The sequence below is a fragment of the Nothobranchius furzeri genome, chromosome 10 (genome assembly GCF_043380555.1).
Source record: "Nothobranchius furzeri strain GRZ-AD chromosome 10, NfurGRZ-RIMD1, whole genome shotgun sequence".
In the NCBI taxonomy this organism is placed as follows: Eukaryota; Metazoa; Chordata; class Actinopteri; order Cyprinodontiformes; family Nothobranchiidae; genus Nothobranchius; species Nothobranchius furzeri.
The window spans coordinates 72555382-72574891 of NC_091750.1; the positions used below are offsets into that span (position 1 = coordinate 72555382).

At 45.3% G+C, this 19510-nt stretch overlaps 1 protein-coding gene across 2 annotated transcripts in view; it reads left to right on the forward strand.

Moving 5' to 3' along the window:
- LOC107387102 (polypeptide N-acetylgalactosaminyltransferase 10) overlaps positions 1-11319 on the forward strand; it is a 65684-nt gene extending 54365 nt beyond the window's left edge. The window contains exons 10-14 of one of the 2 annotated variants that reach the window (XR_011521740.1): positions 3232-3348; positions 3475-3624; positions 3695-3948; positions 10690-10849; positions 10962-11319. Coding sequence is in view for 1 of the 2 variants with exons in the window: in XM_070555404.1 (XP_070411505.1) it covers positions 3232-3348; positions 3475-3624; positions 3695-3895 (468 nt within the window). In the remaining variant the exon portion in view is untranslated. Of the gene's footprint in view, positions 1-3231; positions 3349-3474; positions 3625-3694; positions 3954-10689; positions 10850-10961 lie in introns of those variants that run through there. The other variant, XM_070555404.1, reaches the window with a different exon arrangement.
- The last annotated feature ends 8191 nt before the right edge of the window (positions 11320-19510 follow it).

Consider the following 19510-nt stretch of genomic DNA (forward strand, 5'->3'; position numbering starts at 1 on the left):
CACATTACTATTGTTGTTTAATGGACATGTGAGGCAAAGTCTTGAAAACATCTGATTGATACGCTAGGAACCATTTAAATATCTGGAAACAAACCAATCCACAAGAAGCTGTATTAATCAGATGATTAGCCTCACCTGTGGTTGGGACAGGTCAACGCTAAAGGGCAGTGGTAGCTGTCAGAGGTGTTTCCTCTAAAAGTGTTACTTTTCAGTCATTTGTTCAAAGACTGATGGTGTTACAGACAAGTTGGTCAAATCTAGTCAAAAACATCATGACTGATCTGTTAGCATGATCGTTTTAGCTCAGTATCATCAAACTGGCTGAGGTGTAGCTGTCTGTGGTTTAATATCTGTCACATGGTTCATTAGAAACAGCCAAACTCTTAAAGAGGTCCTTCAACCAGAGGTCTCTAGTGGGAATGCACACCTTGTAAGGCGTTCTGTGGGGAGAAAAGCTCTGGTGCGCTTGTTTGAGGATGCAGATTTCAGCTGGAGGAGACAGTAGCTTCAGACCGTAGGCCTTTGAGCCCTATTTCCTGATAAGATCTCCTCTGATTGGCTAGCAGCAACACGACTCTACCACTGACTGTCTGCTCCACAACGTTGATGTTTAATCTCCACAAGTAACACAAGCCTGGAGGAGTTCTGCTGTGTGGTAGAGTTGCTAATGCTAATGGTTAGCTTCTACTAGCAGAGACCTTCCCTGTCGTGAGTAGATGGGTGATTCTCTGAATGTTAGGTGACAGTGTGACGTAGATCTGTCAGGCTTTTCTAATCCTGGAGTTTCACCGTCTGTTTTCTATCAGAAACTCATTTGTAAAAATAATAAGTGAAAAATGGTTTCTCAGGATCTTTTTGAGCCTAAATCTTTCCCAGTCAGTTAGCACCCAGACTGTCTGATTAGCTTGACTCTCAACTACTAACGTACCAAATTTGAGCTCAACATCAGTTAAACTGAGTTTAGCTGAATGTGTGTTTGCCAACGTTCATCAACTTGTGACAGTCTAGGCACCAGATCTATTAGAGGCCCGGCGCCTGATGATGATGTCACACTCGTTAACTGGCTGCAGGTAAACATATAAACTTTTGGGTAGTCTGGACAAACTGTGGAAATCATGTTAGCGTGTAACCAGATCTGCTCTGGGTTGTGGCTCTTTTGGAACTACTTTTAAAACTAAATCCATCTTTACCTTTGAAACTAGGGCTGCACGATATTAGGAAAACCTGCGATATTCGATAACAGTGATTAATATTGCGATGACGATATTATTTGCGATAAATAAAAACTTAACTCAGGACCAAAAATAATCAAAAACAAAAATAAAAATCATCAAAATGAGAAAAGCAAAAGATGTGAGGAAAGGGAAAAGAAAATGAACAAGAAAAGGCAATCAGTGGATCCCGGGAAAAGTAGAATCTGCAGAAAGAGCAGAACAAAGCTAACTCAGGTGTTTGCTAACCATCAAAATTAAGTGACGTCCGCCTCAGGGTCTAACCTATGAGAACCCACCCAATTGGCCAAATGGGTGAAGAGCTCTATTTGATTTGTTGAAAAAACATCATGCTTCTGTTTGATTGACAGGATCCATTATGTGTAGCAAACATTTGAGCTGACCATTCACTGCGATTTATCTGTTGTTTGCGATATGCATATTGTGCATGCTGATATTGCGATAACGATTGTAAGGGAAAAATGAGAGGTTCTTACATTTTAATTAATGAGCCGTAAGGCGTGGGATTCCATAGGAAATATGAAATCCGCCTCACGGAACGGGGTTGGTTAAACCAGAAGATCGGGTCTTTTTAATGCAGAGATCATGTAACCGTTATGTATTCACTCAGAGACAACAGAATAGAACGAGTCAAGTTTAAAAGTTAAGAAATTTTATTACTAACGATTAAACTAGGCTCATTTAAGAACTAAGTGTATAGTGCGACTAAAAATGGATGACGTGTCATGTAAATCAGAACCCGCAAATCCGAAGAAGCGATTAGTTCTGACAGGAGCTGAAGATGTTGGTTTGGAATAAGCTGGGGTTCGTTTCAGAACTGCATGAGACACCATTAAGCCACGCCTACCTGCCTGGTGGAAGTCCTCTGTGAGATCAGGAGTGCCAAGGTCCACCCGGACCCTCTCTGGACACCGAGCTGGTAGCAGAGCTGCAGTTCCAACCAGACCCGTCTCGAGATACTGCCGGCACACGACTCTTTTCTTGGTGTCTGTTCAGACCCAGCCTGGGACAGTGGAGCTCTTATTCTGAAAGGAGCTGTTGTCGTTGCTTGTTGTTATAGCGACTGGATTTCCTCTCAGCTTGTCGAGGTTCTTTCAGTTAAATAGTTAAAGTTCAGGATTGGCCACTCCGTCACATTGCTCTGAAACGCTTTGAACTGCGTTAGAGCTGATGTGGCATCTGTTTTATACCTCGGATGCTATGGTTTATTGTCGAATGAAAATTACCAAACACCGTCAGAAGCACGCCTCCGTCAGATCTGTAAGATTCTGATTGGATCAGTGAAAAAATGTGTCATGTCTTTTTAACACTACGTGAAATGAGTCATGTTGAACCATTTAAAGTTACATTACTTCATTTCTAAGATCATAATAAAATAATTAATATTTTAATTTCACAGGTCGGTCACACAGCCCTACATTTGGTCCGATAAATAATCCCAGAGTGCACTATAAATAAATGAAGTTACCTATCTGCTCAAATACATTTGCATAAGTTGAGGGTGCGGCGTTGTTTTAAATAACTTTATTGAACAATTATCAATATTATAAGAACAAATGAAGATTTTAACACTTACACAGATAGCCATGTAAAAATGTGAAACTGTCTTTATTTGATATAGTGCCTTCTAGAGTCCTACAACCCCCCAAGGTGCTTTACAACCCAATGAGTCATTCACACACTGATGGTGGTGGGGGGCAGAGGCGTGTTGCCTGAGGACACTTCAGGGTGCGGAGGAGTCAGGAATCGAATCACCAGCTGAGAAACAGTTAGCTCATTCCAGTTACATTATTCTGCTTGGATCTGTTTATAGGTCCACGATTCTCTCATCCTGGTTTTAAGTGAGTCTCGCTGACGTCTAGAAAAAGGACTCTGCTCCGCTCAGATTTCTTCAGACTCCCTTAATATTTCCCTCTTTTTCTTTTTCTTAGCCTCTAATGCTGTGAGGGAACTTTTTTTTTTCATTCAGATCTTCTGTGTTTGTTCGTTTTGTGCTTAGATCAGGAATGTGGGAAGTGGAATGTGCATGGAGATTAAACACCTTGTCTCTGGGAGTCCGATCCGCTTGGACAACTGTGTGAAGAGCCGCGGCGAGACGAGCTGGAGCCACGGACAGGTGACGGTCATGTCTGCTTGTGAATGCTGGCACTATTTGTTGCAGCCCAACGAGAGACTGGATTAATCCGACATCATTTACGATAATAAGATGAAAAAAGAAACAGATTTGTTGCAACCCCTGCAGGTGTTGACGTTCGGTTGGAGGGAGGACATCCGGGTCGGTGACCCCATGCACACGAGGAAGGTCTGCTTTGATGCGGTTTCTCACAGCAGCCCTGTCACGCTGTACGACTGTCACGGTATGAAGGGGAACCAGCTGTGGCGCTACAGAAAGGTAGGAGCGAAGGTAAAGAGCATCGGAGGAGGAGGGGGGAGTCCTCTAAGAATGTGTATGTCTCCTCCAGGACAAGAGTCTGTATCACCCAGTCAGCAACAGCTGCATCGACAGCAGTCCCATGGAGCGGCGAGTCTTCATGAACACATGTGACCCCGCCTCTCCGAGCCAACAGTGGCTGTTTGAGCGGACCAACGCCACCGTGCTGGAGCACTTCAACCGGAGCTGGAGCACTTCAACCGGGACAGCAACTGAGGTCACTGAGCGTTGAGACGAGGCGTCTTCCGAGGAACCGATCATGAAACACTGATCACCTTTGTTCAAGTGAGTCTTTTTCATTCTTCAAAACGTCAAACTAGAACGTTTGTGGAATCCTGCAGGGCTCCAGATTGGTTCCATGGGGTGGACTCTCTAGACATGAAGGAATCACGTTGTACCTTCGTAGAAACCTTAAAGCTGAGTCTCGTTACTTTATTGTTCAGTTTGTAGGTGGAAACAGAAATTGATACTCTCATGTGGTCTTGGACATCATTATTTCAACCATGTGAGAATGTTTCCCCAACCAGAGGAACATCACCGCTCAACAAACCACCATTAGACGTCTAATATTAACACTCGTCACCATAACGTTCTGTCTGCTGGTGACACAAATACACCTTCCTGCCTACATCACCTGTCCAGGTAAACCCGACTAGTGAATCATAAACATCATTCGGTCCCAGATTATTTTTCCATTTTGTTTTTCTGATCCGATCCTGAAGCTGAAATGAGAAAAATGTGTTTTTGATTTAATTTTATTGTGTCTGTTTACCAAAGCATAGAAAAATCTGTTTATTATTATGTTTAATTTTTGGATTTCAATTGAAAACCGAATGGTGCAAAGAATGAATGAAAAGTCAAGCACGGTTTGATGCATCAATTAACTCGTCTGTGTTTGATTGATTTAGTCGACTTTAGATGGTTTCTGTTGCTTTCCTGGGATCGGTTTATGTCCTCCACATATTGTTGAGTTCTTTGTCCTTTAGGCGCCTCGGTCCCTTCGACCTGTCACATCATCAGCTCATCAGCCAGCTGCTCCTGATTCCACTCATCCTGTATAAATCCTCCTGTTTCCTCCTGATGTTTCAGATGATTCAACAAGTCCACGTTAGAAATGTTCGTGATGGTTTTTCCAAACTGCACTTTTTCCCTCTACATCTTTAGCAAGTTGAAATGACTATATCTGGAAGGAACAGCAAAACTAAACATATTTTATTTCTAAATTCTTTAAAAAACTGAGAAATCAGAGCGGTGTTTCTCAATGTCAAGGCGCCTGACCTTGGGAGGCAACGTCTTGCGAGGCCAGGCGCCTTGCTTATGAGGACACGGTCCTTCCTTGGTCATCGAAAACGGTTAAATGGAACAGACTTGCATCACGTGACTGCGGCTTCCATGGCGGTCATGTAACGTCACGTGACACGGGAGACAACATTATATTTTATACGTATTAGTTTCAATATAAATATATAACGAGTCTTTTACTTTTTAAATTGTGTATATGTTTATTAAATTAATAATATAATTGAGTTACTACCCGCTAGCCACCGAAGCTGCAACTAATAAGCAACTAGCCAACCATAGATAACTTCTTCGGATCTAAAAAAATTTTTTAACCACGGTATTTTCCACACCATGAGGCGCTATTAAAAACCTTTGATCTTTCCCTGAACCGGCAGTGCGCCTTTTAATATGAATGTGCCTTTTATACATGTATTAAGGACGTAAGTGAAGCCAGCCACACCTGCGTCCGCAGGAAAACAAAGAGCCGGCCCGTAGCACTGCCCACCCTCACCAAATAAAAGGTGACACTGAGAAGCTAGAGTTGTTCCGCTCCTAATGCACTAAGAAGATGGCAGACAAAAACATCCGGCCCCAGCACATCACCAACATGGATGAGGTCCCGCTTACCTTCGACGTCCCGGTGAACTGGACCGTGGAGAAAATGGGGACCAGCACGGTGTCTGTGCGGACGACCGGCCACGAGAAGTCCTGCTTCACCGTCGTGCTCGCCTGCCAGGCTGATGGCCAGAAGCTGCCGCTGATGGTCATCTTCAAGCAGAAAACTTTACCCAAAGAAAAGTTTCCCGCCGGCGTGATCATCAAGGCAAACCCGAAGGGCTGGATGGATGAGGACATGATGGCGACGTGGCTGCAGGAGGTGTACACCAAAAGACGGGACGGCTTCTTCCACACTTCTCCAGCCATGCTGATCTGCGACTCCATGCGGGCCCATCTCACCGACGCCTTTAAAATCCAGGTGAAGAGGATGCACACAGAGCTCACCATCATACCGGGTGGATTAACCAAAGAGCTCCAGCCGCTGGACATCGGGGTGAACCGGTCCTTCAAAGCAAAAGCCCGAGCAGCGTGGAAGCGCTGGATGACTGATGGCGAACACACGTTCACCAAGACGTACAAGCAGCGCCGACTGACTTATGCCACCATCTGTGAGTGGATCGCTGATGCCTGGGCCAACGTTTCCGTCCAGACTGTTGTTCAAGCTTTCCCCAAGGCCGGGATAACAACGGGAGAGCCGAGCAACGACAGTGACATTGCCTCTGATGCGATGAGCCGGGCGCATTGGAGCCGAGCGCGCTGGGTTCAGTGCTGGGTCAGTTCTTCATGTCAGACACGGAGAACGAGGATTTTGAGGGATTTATGGACAAGGAATGAAAAATTGTGAATGCTTTTTTCAGTATTGCTGCTGAATAATTTTTATAGCTGCTATGGAGCCTTATGTGCGGACCAAACCTTTGACTAGGACACTGATTGGCTGTGCGCCCTATAATCAGGTGAGCCTTATGGTGCAAAAAATATGGTAGTTGACTCGCTTTTAAACTTGAAATTTGTCCCTGAAGTAGCTGCTGGCTTCTGATCCGCCGTTCTTTTGAAAACACTGCGGCGTATTCTGGTAATTTTTGACCAAGGCGTAGGCTACAAGACATCTCCCGTGTATCCTTGCTCAGCTAGCTAAACGGCTAACAAACGGAGAACACATGCCTCAGTAGAACATGAACATTGGAACCGATTGGAACATGTTTTGGTTGCTCCGGATGACGTATCCCCTAGGCAACTGGGGCGGGGCCAAGACATCAAGGCAAGGTTCCTTGGCATTGAGAAACATCCAGAGTCTCCATGGTGACCCTGACCTGAGGTTTAGTGCAGACTGAATCCAGCTGTGTTCCCCAGAAAAAACCCTGTATCTGAATCCAACCAGGCGATATCTCGTCTTCGGCGCCACTTTGTGATTAAAACAGGATGACTGCATGATAATACACATGAATGTCTGCTTTTAGAGGTAATTAGAACTCTGAAAAATAGATTTCCAATCTGATCTGTTCTCAAACATCTAGCAGAAATGCTCGCTGTTCTGCACATGCATATTAACATCTGCTTTAAATGGATTGGGTAAAAACATCTGAGTCAATATGAGTTTATTTTAGTGAAGAAAGATGAATTTTAGGATTTTTGGGGAGCATTCCTTAAAGTTGCTTTGTTGTTTTTGAAGCTGATCGTCAGGCTCTACGTCTGACCCCTTCTTTCCACCGGAGCCGTCAGCAGCACGTCACAGCTGCTGTTAGGAACCGCTGTGGTCAACAGAACCTTTTTCTCTTGAGCCGTCAGCAGCGCGAATTGGCCGCGTCTCAGGAGCAGCATGTCGCGGCCCTTACGCGCCGGTTCTATTCTCTACGCGTGACGCCTCTGAAACGGGTCAAGTTCGACATTTTTGGGGAAGGAAAGACAGGAAATCAGACGCGGAAATGGAGCGAAGCTCCCGAGATTTTCAGAATAAAGAACGTACTGCCTTCCGGTTGCTTTACTTAAAAAAAAAAATTACTAACTGTGCGGCCCCGTGAGAAGTTATCACCTAGCTAGCGGTCTCCTTTGTTTTTCAGGTCCATATTGGCGATTATAAAACGGACAGAACATAAAACACAAACCTTTTGGAGCCGTGTTGTAGTTTTCTCCTGCTTGTTGTTGTGTTTACGACTTCGTGCTCGGTCGGTGACAGCTGCTCCCCTGCTGCTTCGCGTCTCGTGGGAATGGCCAAGCAGCAGCTTACGCGAGCAAGGCGTGCTGCTGCAGTAATGTGCTGCTGACGGCTCCGGTGGAAAGAAGGGGTCAGCAGCATCATGCGAGAGCTCTTTCTCCACTTTGTCTCATGTTCTTACCCCGTCCTGCCGTACTACGCTACATAAGAGAAAAAGAAATGTAGTCATTCTGGTTCACGAGAAGACCATGACAACAGGCCTGGATATGGATTCATTTGTTAGGACTTTAGCACAGAAAAGCAGAAGGCTGATGCTGTAATGACTGATAGAAGCCATAAAGAAATAAAAACAACAACATTTCTAAAAAATATAAGTAAAATAAAAAATAAAATAAAAATGAAAGAATAGACAGATAAGATAGATAAAATAGATTAAAGACATAAAAAAGATAAAAACCTTAAAAAATTAAAAGAGAGACAGATAGGCAGATAGAGATAGATAGATAGATAGATAGATAGATAGATAGATAGATAGATAGATAGATAGATAGATAGATAGATAGATAGATAGATAGATAGATAGATAGATAGATAGATAGATAGATAGATAGATAGATAGATAGATAGATAGATAGATAGATGGATGGATGGATGGATGGATGGATGGATGGATGGATGGATGGATGGATGGATGGATGGATGGATGGATGGATAGATAGATAGATAGATAGATAGATAGATAGATAGATAGATAGATAGATAGATAGATAGATAGATAGATAGATAGATAGATAGATAGATAGATAGATAGATAGATAGATGGATGGATGGATGGATGGATGGATAGATGGATGATAGATAGATAGATAGATAGATAGATAGATGGATGGATGGATGGATGGATGGATGGATGGATGGATGGATGGATGGATGGATGGATGGATGGATGGATGGATGGATGGATGGATGGATGGATGGATGGATAGATAGATAGATAGATAGATAGATAGATAGATAGATAGATAGATAGATAGATAGATAGATAGATAGATAGATAGATAGATAGATAGATAGATAGATAGATAGATAGATAGATAGATAGATAGATAGATAGATAGATAGATAGATAGATAGATAGATAGATAGATAGATAGAAAGAAAAAAGAAAGATTAATGCAGCCCCAATAGGGAACAAGCCAGTGTCCCATTTGTGCCGGTCCCAAGACCGGGCAAATGCAGAGGGTAGTGTAAGGAATGGATCGAAGGAAAAGATAGATATATGGATAGAAGAACTGTAATGATGATAGCATAGTTTTCTATGCATTTTAGGGATTTGGGGGTATTTGACACCTGAAAAATTATTTCCCAGACCTGCCCCTCCTGATATTCTTCCTGCCCCCCTTTGTAGGGCTGGCTAAATCCGGCCCTGATAGGAAGCCTAAGGCCGGGGACACACCGGCCGCGGAAGCGCTGCGAAGCGCCGAGAAGCGAATCGCTCACGAAATTCGGCCGCTGCTCGCCGCTCCTCAGTTCAGATCAGACGCGCCCCAGTCGAGGCGCGCCTCGGCTCAGCTGTAGTTTTTCTTTTAAACACTTGGTGTCCTCCATTTCCTCTCTGCCTTTTCTCAGCTCTTTTCCTACGTTTGAGTGTTTGTGCGCGTGCGCGCGCGCGCGCGTGTGTGTGTGAACCTATGGTATGAGTTGTTTCTGCCAGTTGAATCTCTTGGAACCCGCTCCAATTCTGCAGCTGTATCCTAGCAGTTTCTTCCGACATGGGTACGTAAACAATCATGTTTTTCGGGGGTCGTACAGCTCCTTGTGTTTCTCAACTTCCATAATTAATTTAAAGTCATCCATCCTAACTGCTTGCCTCAGACTTTCTGCCTCTCTGTCCTGTTTGCTCCGGTGAAAAGACACCCAAAACCACTCCCCCCTTCACGTGGTCACACACGCACACAAGTTCGATGTGTGTGTATGTGTGTGCGTGTTCGTGTGGTTTTTCTGCAGTGTCTGTTTACGAACACATTTGACTATTGCGGAATTTTATTTTGAAATGCTTTATTTTGTTAACTTTACCGGCCTGCCTCTTATGTCTACGTTTGACTTCCTGCCAGAATTGACGCGATTCACCCGTGGCTCGCGAAAAAAATAGAGCCAACGCCGAAATGATCGCTGCACGGCGCGGGCTGGAGCGCCGGCGCGCGCCGGCGCGAGGCGATTCGCGGCGCTTCGGCGGCCCATGTGGTCTATAGAATAGCTTAACAAGGGCGCCGAATGAAGGCGGTCCCATTTTCGCGGCGCTTCCGCGGCCAGTGTGTCCCCGGCCTAAGGCTCCTCCCCATCCGGTCAACTCACGGGTCCTTGAACGGGGCTGTAAAAGTAATTTTCTGGTCCTGTCTGCCTGAATCACACACACACCTTGTTCTTCAGTTTAAATGATTATGTGAGTTTCGACTATGTCTGCAGCCTCATCTGAGATTTGTAAATACTATCGTGCTACTTGTAAATATTTGTAATTAAAAAGACGTGGCAGATATGACATCACAGCAGAACCTCCTCTCCCCTAGCGTAGCTGCTACTGACCACATGACCAGATTGATGGTGGTTTTTTTCACGTTTAATGCTCCTTCTGTCATCCTGGAAGAAAGATGTGAAGCTCGCTACAACTTTTCAACTAAAGTAACTTTTGCCACCAGTGGAAAATTAGCACTATCTTTGCATCAGAATGTGTTTTTAAAATTTACACACACAAATATGAAATCCATGACACATGTCAGACGGGATCAGAACATAGCTATTATCCCTCCATAGAGTCTCATTCATTTATTTATTTTTACTGCGAAAGACTGGAGTTGAGACGCTGCTGAGGCTGGTTCTGATCAGGAAGCCTCCTGGAGGCCTCTGGAGCTGACTGGGAGGACTGGGATTTTGCACCAGGAGCACATTCACTTTCTCCTTAAACCACTTTACTGTTTTCTCTAACTTTGAAAGATTCTCAAGTTGTTTTAAACATTCCGTTTTTTACTGTTTTCCAGATGAGAATGGAAGTTCTACGAAAGCAAAACGCTGCCTCACAAACATCCCCGGGGTGCTGCAGCGATCCGGTGCCTCGGCTACAGTCGAAGAGCTGGTCGGACCAGATGCCTCGGCGCCCAGAATCCAATCATACAGCTGGAGTTTGTGATGGGGAAGGAGGTAACAGAAAGACACGCTTCCCTGAACATCTGCACCCAACAGTCAGTCAATCTTCTTACCGATGCCGAATGGATTTAAAAACAGATCTGAAATGTGCTCTGTCCTTCTCCAGGGTGGGAGGACCCCGGCGGGAGCAGGTGGCCCCGTGGACGCGCTGAAGCTTTAAAAAGTCGGTTCTAAAGAGGCGAAAATTTGCAGCGATGCACCTCCTGTCATTACCAGTGTAGATCATCCAACACAGACTGGTGGATTTATTAGAAGATCTGTTCTTTGGCCTTCCTCAGCCTTGTATTTTTCTATTTTTGGCATGTTTTTTTTATTCATGGTGCTAAACAGCTTCTGAAGGCTGTAAAGGATTCCTGCTGACTGGTCGATGTGTCCTTTTCAACGAAGCTGTTAAAGGTGCTTTTGTAAAATACGAATTTATTTTTTTATGTAATAAATAAAATAAAGCATATCTGTGGGTGTCAGATATTCATCAAATACATTATTATATAGAAAGCTAGGGTGGACAAACCTACCCCTAACCTGAACAAAGCATGACGACAAGATGCAGCCTTACCCTGACTTCACACTGGAGGCCTCAGCGGCGCGGAACAGGTCACTCACGAGTTTCGCCGCGTGCCAGTTCACACCGGGCGGCTTCTCTGTTCATTTTAAGATCCTGGTTCTGGTCTATAGGGCCTTACATGGACAAGCACCATCTTACATTGGTGATCTTCTTAGTCCCTACACCCCCAGCAGGTCCCTGAGGTCCAGTTATCACCAGGCTAAAGGTCAAAGGTGACAGATCATCTGCTGCTGTGGCCCCCAGACTCTGCGCCTCCCTCCTCCTGATCCTGAGATCAGTGGACTCCTTTAAACTCACCTGTTCAGGCTTTGGTGTGACCTTCATCACCCTCTCCTTGTTCTGCTCTCCCTACCTATTCCACCTTCCTCAGGATCCACTGATTTCCCTCTTTCCTGTTCACTCTCTCTTTTTACTTTTTTTTAATCACAATTGTGTATTTTTTTGCTCATTTTAAATATATTTTTAATCGTTTTCTAAATTCTTTTTTATATTTTACTTTTGTTGTTTTTGTGACGCTCCTCGTGATTTTTATCTTGAGAGGCGCTGTAGAAAATATATTTTCTTCTTCTTCTGCTACGCTCCTCGCTGGATTCGCGAGATCAAAAAAATCCCTCTAGACTTCAAAGGTCAGTGGGTCGTGTGATTCCAGCGGGATTCCCGTGAAATGGGAGTCAAGTTATTTATAATCACGTTACTGGGACAAAACAGGAAAAATAATCAACAGGAGAGGGCAAGAGTGGGAATAAAGTACATTTAGATTTCTGTTCTATTTCTTCTTTCTGTCGGACCAGCGCCAAACGTCATCTCAATGCGCAGTGGTGAACCGCCACATCTGACAACATGGACAGAAACAAAGATGGGTTGCAGGAGCAAACTGAGGGGGAAAATGCCCGCATCTCCACAAAAATGCTGTCAGGGAAGTCTTACCGTTGTCTGGGAGTCAGTGACGAAGAGGAAAAGCCTTACAGGTTTTTTTTTTTTTTTTTTTAGAATCGCTACACCTTAAAACAACTCAGGGCAGAGAACGGAGCACCAACTAGGAGGGCGTTTGCATAGTCCAGGCGAGCGGTAATTAAAGCATGGATGACTGACTCCAAGTGCCTCTGCTTGAAGATTGGTCTGAGGCGAGTAAGGTGGCGCTGCACTTCTGGAACAATGCTGGAGTATTGGGTCATGTGTGTTGACGTAATCTACATTGATATAAAATCTCATCGCTGCAATTGTCTTTTAATTTGAAAATTACAGTAAGTTTTACACTGAAACCGTGTGTGATTTCCTGTCTCGCCTTACATTAACTGCAGACGTTGATAGAACCCGGTCCTATCTTTGCAGCAAGCTTCTTCTGGGCCTCGCCTCCGAGTTGCGGCTGGTTTGAATCACCTCTATAGACTACAAAGGGTTCTATGCAAAATGGTGCTGTTCCGCATCGCTGATGTTTTGGGTGATGGTTGATTTTATTCAGTCTTTTAAAAAAGTTTCCATATTTTGGGAATCCAAAGAAGCCAGATTAATCATCTAAAGCCCAGTTCACACAGCATGATAATCATCCAGATTTTTGACCAGGCCCTCCCTTTTCAACAATCTTAACCCCCCCCCCCCCCCCCATCATTGTGATGTGTCCAAAGATGATCATATCAGATTATTCTGCCATGTGTTGTGTGTTAAGAGTGCTCTGGTCTGTTTGGAAGCACGTCGGGACCACTCCGATCATAAATCAGACATTTTCAGCACGTTGGACTGTCTTGATCCAATATCGAGGACAGATGAGCACGCTGACTGTTGAAAATGTTGTGTCGCCAATCAGAAAGCGAGGTGATGGAGGCTCACAGCACTCTTCCTCAGCCATTTTTGTTTTTTCTAAAGTCTTGTGTGGTCTCGAGACTTTTTGGGGGATTTCCCATCTGACAGAGGAATGATTATGTGTGAAATCGGTTTGGAAAATCTTCCCACAATTATAAAAATTCTGCCGTGTGAACCGGGCCTAAAGCCATTGGCTTTAGATTCACCTGCTTAGAAATGAAACTAACTTGGTTTTGGTTGTTTTGGCGTCTTGCAAACCCAAAAGTAATCAGATTAAAGTGATTAAAAGGAAAGAAAAACACACGCTGGTTAAAAGGTTTCCGGATTCCTGCATGAAGCAAAAAGCATGCTTTCCATTTTGTTGCCTTTCACTTGAATCTGAATCTGTATTTTGTGGATGACTTTAACCTGGAATGAAACATCACAGCAGCTGTTGACTTTACTGTGATTTTCTGGAGCTCTTTGATGATGCAGCAGATGGAAGAGGATCCACACGCGGAAAAACTCCAAAGTCTGCTGGGGAAACGGGAAACATCAAAGAAATGTTGATGATTTCGGGATCCACCCAACAGTTCAGGTTACTGATATAAAAATCTGAAGGTAGAAGCTCTGCTGAGATTAGTTGCTGAAGATTTTCTCTCCAGGACGACTGAACCTGAACTCTGAAAACAGCTTTCAAGTTCATAGAAATTCAACAGTTCCTTCAAACAGTGAACCGACACAGCAGAAACTCATGAACCACTTTGGAGTCAGCATGAAGGAGCTCAACCCTTAACCCTAACTTAAACAGCAGGGGTGTCACTAGAAGGGTCCAGAGGGGGGCACCAAAGACAGAAGCTAATACTTTATTATGTTTGCTGTTTTGAGTTTTGCCAGAAACAATAAACACAAACTGCAGATGAGTTCTGAGAGACCGGTGCTGGTTTAACCCCACAAGGTAATCTAGCTGTTTGTGGAACATAAATGAGTGAAACTGAGTTAGATTATTACAGAATCTTTAAAAATGTAAATCAAAAAAGCATTATCTGACTGAGGAACTGTTTAACTCCTCCTTGAACCGCCACCTTATCGTTGTGGAGGAGTTTGAGTACCCTAATGATCCTAGGAGCTATGTTACTTTGTGCCCCTGGTAAGGTCTACCATGACAAATTGGTCTTAGGTGAAGGGTGAGACAAAGAACGGTTCAGAGGATCTTTCATGGATGTACAATCAAAGAGTCAGAGTACCCGGCCCGGAGGGTTATCGGGGTCCCACCCTGGAGCCAGGCCTGGGGTTGGGGCCCGTGAGCGAGTGCCTGGTGGCCGGGCTTTTGCCCATGGGGCCCGGCCAGGCCCAGCCTGAACTGGATACATGGGCTCATCCAACTGTGGACCCACCACCCGCAGGAGGAACATGAAGGTTCCGGTGCAATGCGGATCGGGTGGCAGACCGAGGCGGGAGCCTTGGCGGTCCGATCCCCGGACAACAAAACTGGTTTTTGGGACATGAAACGTCACCTTGCTGGTGGGAAAGGAGCAGGAGCTTGTGGCAGAGGTTGAACGATACCGGCTAGATATAGTCAGACTCACCTTGACACATAGCATTGGCTCTGGAACCCAAGTCCTTGAGAGGGGTTGGACACGCTCCTTTGCTGGACTTGCTCCGGGTGAGAGGCGGAGGGCTGGGGTTGGCTTTTTGTTAGCCCCAAGACTCTCTGCCTGTGTGTTGGGGTTTACCCCGGGGGACGAGAGGGTAGCTTCCCTGCACCTTCGGGTCGTGGAACGGGTCCTGACTGTTGTTTGTGCTTATGGGCCAAATATCAGTTCAGAGTACCCACCCTTTTTGGAGTCCTTGGGACAGGTGCTAGATAGTCCTCCATCAGGGGACTCCATTGTCCTGCTGGGGGACTTCAATGCTCACGTGGGCAATGACAGCATGACCTGGAGGGGTGTGATCGGGAGGAACGGCCCGCACTCTGAATTCGAGTGGTGTTTCGTTATTGGACTTCTGTGCAAGCCACAGTTTTGGCCATAACAAACACCATGTTCGAACATAAGGATGCCCACCGGTACACTTGGTACCAGGGCAGCCTAGGTCGCAGGTCGATGATAGACTTTGTAGTCGTATCATCTGACCTGCGGCCGTATGTTTTGGACACCCGAGTGAAGAGAGGAGCAGAGCTGTCAACTAATCACCACCTGGTGGTGAGTTGGATCAGATGGCAGAGGAAGATGCCGCGTAGACCTGGCAGACCCAAACGCATAGTTAGGGTCTGCTGGGAACACCTGGCAGAAGCACCTGTCAAGACGGTCTTCAACTCCTACATCCGGCAGAGCTTTGACCGCGTCCCGAGAGCAGTGGGGGGCATCGGCTCCGAGTGGGCCTTGTTCCACTCTGCGATTGTTGAGGCGGCTGTTGCTAGTTGTGGTCGCAAGGTGGCCGGTGCCAGTCGTGGTGGCAACCCCCCATACCCACTGGTGGACACCATAGATTCAGGGAGCCGTCAGGATGAAGAAGGAGGCCTACAAGGTGTGGCTGGTCTGTGGGTCTCCGGAGGCAGCAGACAGGTACCGGATAACCAAGCGGGGTGCAGCAGTGGCAGTTGCCGAGGTAAAATCTCAGGCATGGGAGGAGTTTGGTGAGACCATGGAGAAAGACTATCGATCGGCTCCAAAGAGGTTCTGGCAAACTGTCCGGCGCCTCAGGACAGGAAGGCAGCAACTCGCTCACACTGTTTGCAGTGGGGATGGGGAGCTGCTGACGTAAACTGGGGCTATAGTCGAACGGTGGAAGGAATACTTTGAGGAGCTCCTCAATCCCACCTACGCGCATTCCGAGAAGGAACCAGAGCTGGGAGACCTGGGGATGGACTCTCCAATCTCGGGGGCAGAAGTTGCTGAGGTAGTCAAACAACTACACAGCTACGGAGCCCCGGGGGCAGATCAGATTCATCCTGGGTATCTCAAGGCTATGGATGTTGTAGGGCTGTCGTGGTTGACACGTCTCTGCAACATTGCATGGTCATTGGGGGCAGTTCCTGTGGAGTGGCAGACCGAGGTGGTGGCCCCCATCTTTAAGAAGGGTGACCTGAGGGTGTGTTCTAACTATAGGGGGATCACACTCCTCAGCCTCCCTGGAAAGGTCTACTCCAAGGTATTGGAGAGGAGGGTCCGATCGATAGTTGAATCTCAGATTGAGGAGGAGCAATGTGGTTTTTGTCCTGGCCGTGGAACTGTGGACCAGCTCTATACCCTTGCAAGGGTGATGGAGGGGGCATGGGAGTTTTTCCAACCAATCCACATGTGTTTTGTGGATTTGGAGTAGGCTTATGACCGTGTCCCCAGGGGCAACCTGTGGGGGACGCTCCAGGAGTATGGGGTGGGTGGCTTTCTGTTAAGGGCCATTCAGTCCCTTTACCAGAAGAGCATGAGTTTGGTCCGCATAGCCGGTAGTACGTTGGACCTGTTCCCGGTGAGGGTTGGACTCCGCCAGGGCTGCCCTTTGTCACTGGTTCTGTTCATTACCTTTATGGGCAGAATTTCTAGGCGTAGCCGTGGTGTGGAGTGTGTCGATTTTGGTTGCAGGAGAGTCTAATCTCTGCTTTTTGCGGATGATGTGGTCCTCCTAGCTTCATCCAGCTCTGACTTTCAGCTCTTGCTGGGTAGGTTCGTGGCCGAGTGTGATGCGGCTGAGATGAGGATCAGCACCTCCAAATCTGAGACCATGGTTCTTGACCGGAAAAGGGTGGCTTGCCAACTCCGGGTCGGGAGAGAGGTCCTATTTCAAGTGGAGGAGTTTAAGTATCTCGGGGTCTTGTTCACAAGTGAGGGTAGGAGGGATCGGGAGATCGACAGGCGGATTGGTTTGGCGTCTGCAGTGATGCGGACGCTGAGCCGACCTGTCATGGTGAAGATGAGGGAGCTGAGCCAGAAAGCCAGGCTTTTATGTCATGTTACAATGAGAAAAATCCTCATAATTATTAGATACTGTTTGTTTTTTTCTTGCACTGACGTTAATACGCTACTTACATATTTTTTATTACATTTAATGATAAAACTTTAAACTTTTATGTTTGAGTAACTCAACCATCGAAACTCCACCTGACAGGAAATCTAATCTAATGCCAAATCAACTCATCTTTTCCTTCTTACTGTGGAGGCAAAAAAACTCCACAGAAAGTTAACTGTTTATCTTAAAGGATGGCAGCTGCTGAGGCCCAAATTTCATTTGCCAATTTCCTCTCCCTCTCTTTTTTCATCGACAGAGTGAGTCATCAACCTGAGTGGCAAATCCAATACCTGAGAACTTATTGGCTCTTTGATACCAACAAGGTCAAACAAACAAACTGGACGTCTCTGCAGAAATCGCTGCAGTTTATGCATGAAAACAGGTTAGTTAAACAGAAGTCGTGCTGTTTTAATGGGAATTCCTGCGGGAGTCTGACAGCAGGAAACTGATTCAGGCAGATTCAAGGATGTATCTTTGAATCACATCGAGATTTTCGGTTAATTAGGTGACATTTAATGTCATCAACTTTCCAGAGATGACATTTTGTTTAGACACTTTTTCCTGAACTCTTTGAATGTCTTAAAGGGATCAGAAAGATCCACCTTTTCTTTCACAAACACGAAAAAACCTTTTAGAAATCAAACCAAACGTGCTGAGGATGCTTCAGGTGAATTAAAATGTTATTTATTAATAAATCCTACTTGAGATTTTGTTTGCTTTGTGTTGGGAAAAGGATTCTGTTTGTTAAACTGATGCAGCTGAAAGGCAAATCCTATCGTCTAGCAAGAGTTTCGTCTGTTTTTAACATCGCAGAGAGAATTAATCACATATTTTATTGTGATATTTGTCACTTTCCGATCGATTCTTTAAATAAACATGAATATTATTTTCACAGTCATAAGAATAAAATCCTTCATTAGCAGTGTTAAAGAAACACTTGTGGCTACTGAGGTGTTTTGCCTGGAGTTACCTGGTTGACATGCTAGCTGGTGTCCATTTTATCATGGTGATCGTTTGGGTTGAATCACCATTCTAAATGCCAATGATCTGATGTTCTTTGACGTGTTTAATTAGAGAATATTGCATTCACACACACCCGCCACTGTGGTCAAAAACCATAAGCTCTTCCGGGTCAGCACCTGGCATCAATGGAGAAGGACTTCCTTATATAGTTTACCCAACACAATTAACAGCAGTGACCCCGTATGAGCCAAACAGAAACTACACCCATACAAAGGAACAACACATACACGATTGGCTCCTACAAACATAACCACTACCACTACAGCATAGTGCAGCGACAAGGCTGTCCAATTTCAAAGGTTTTTCAGTGTGTCCTCCATGTCCCACCCAATCCCAGGATTCCTTACCGGCCAAACTGAAGATTGTTGTTGTGGTAATAACGGCGGACGAAGCTTTACAATGAGTTTAATACCATCTTAAATTAAACTTAAGGAGGTTGTGTCATTGGGCTCTTGTCATTTACATTTTTGTCTTTTAAATGTGTTTTTTGTCAAAAATCCTCGTAAACAACCTCGTGAGATGGGTCACGTATAAGTTTAGTTGTAACTTCTGTTCAGCGCCGTCATAGCTGCTAGTGACTGGACCTTCTCTGAGGCAGAGGCAGGAATGCTTATGAAAGCTAGACCGTCCAAATTCACAGCTACTCACTTCTGGTCTTAGTGGTCATCATGAGACCTGGCCTACAAGGACCGGGTAGGGTAAGTACTCACAAGGATGCTTCTCCAGGATGAGCTATGGCCGTTTCAGAGGGATAGAGTCAGAATCCACTGAATTTAGACCGAAACATCAACATGTTGAGATCCAGGTCCAGGAAACCCCCCGACCTTCGTCCCACTGAGAACATGTGGTCCATCTTCCAGAAGCAGTGGAGGTGTGGACCCTTAAATAAAAAGAATCATCAATAAAAAATCCTAATGAAATGTTTGTGTTTATCCATCTTTGTGTTCTCTAAACCTTTGACGTGGCTGTAATTACCGACTCTGGATCTGTATCTCTGTCCTGCTTTTATTTCCAGCAGGTCTGTCTCTGCTTTGCCTCTGTGACCCTGAATCAGAGAATATCTGATTGAATCCTGCGACGGAAAAGAAAATGGATTTCTTTCTTCAGTGTCAACGTTTATTTTCTATATCCGGAAACTAAAATGTGACGATGAAATGCGTTTCATTAGCGTTTGCATGAAGCGGGCTAATCAGAGCATTAGCAGACGAGTTTGAACGAGATGTGTAATGACCTCTCCACAAAACGGGAATTGTCCTCTCAGCTGATTTGCTTCTGTCCAA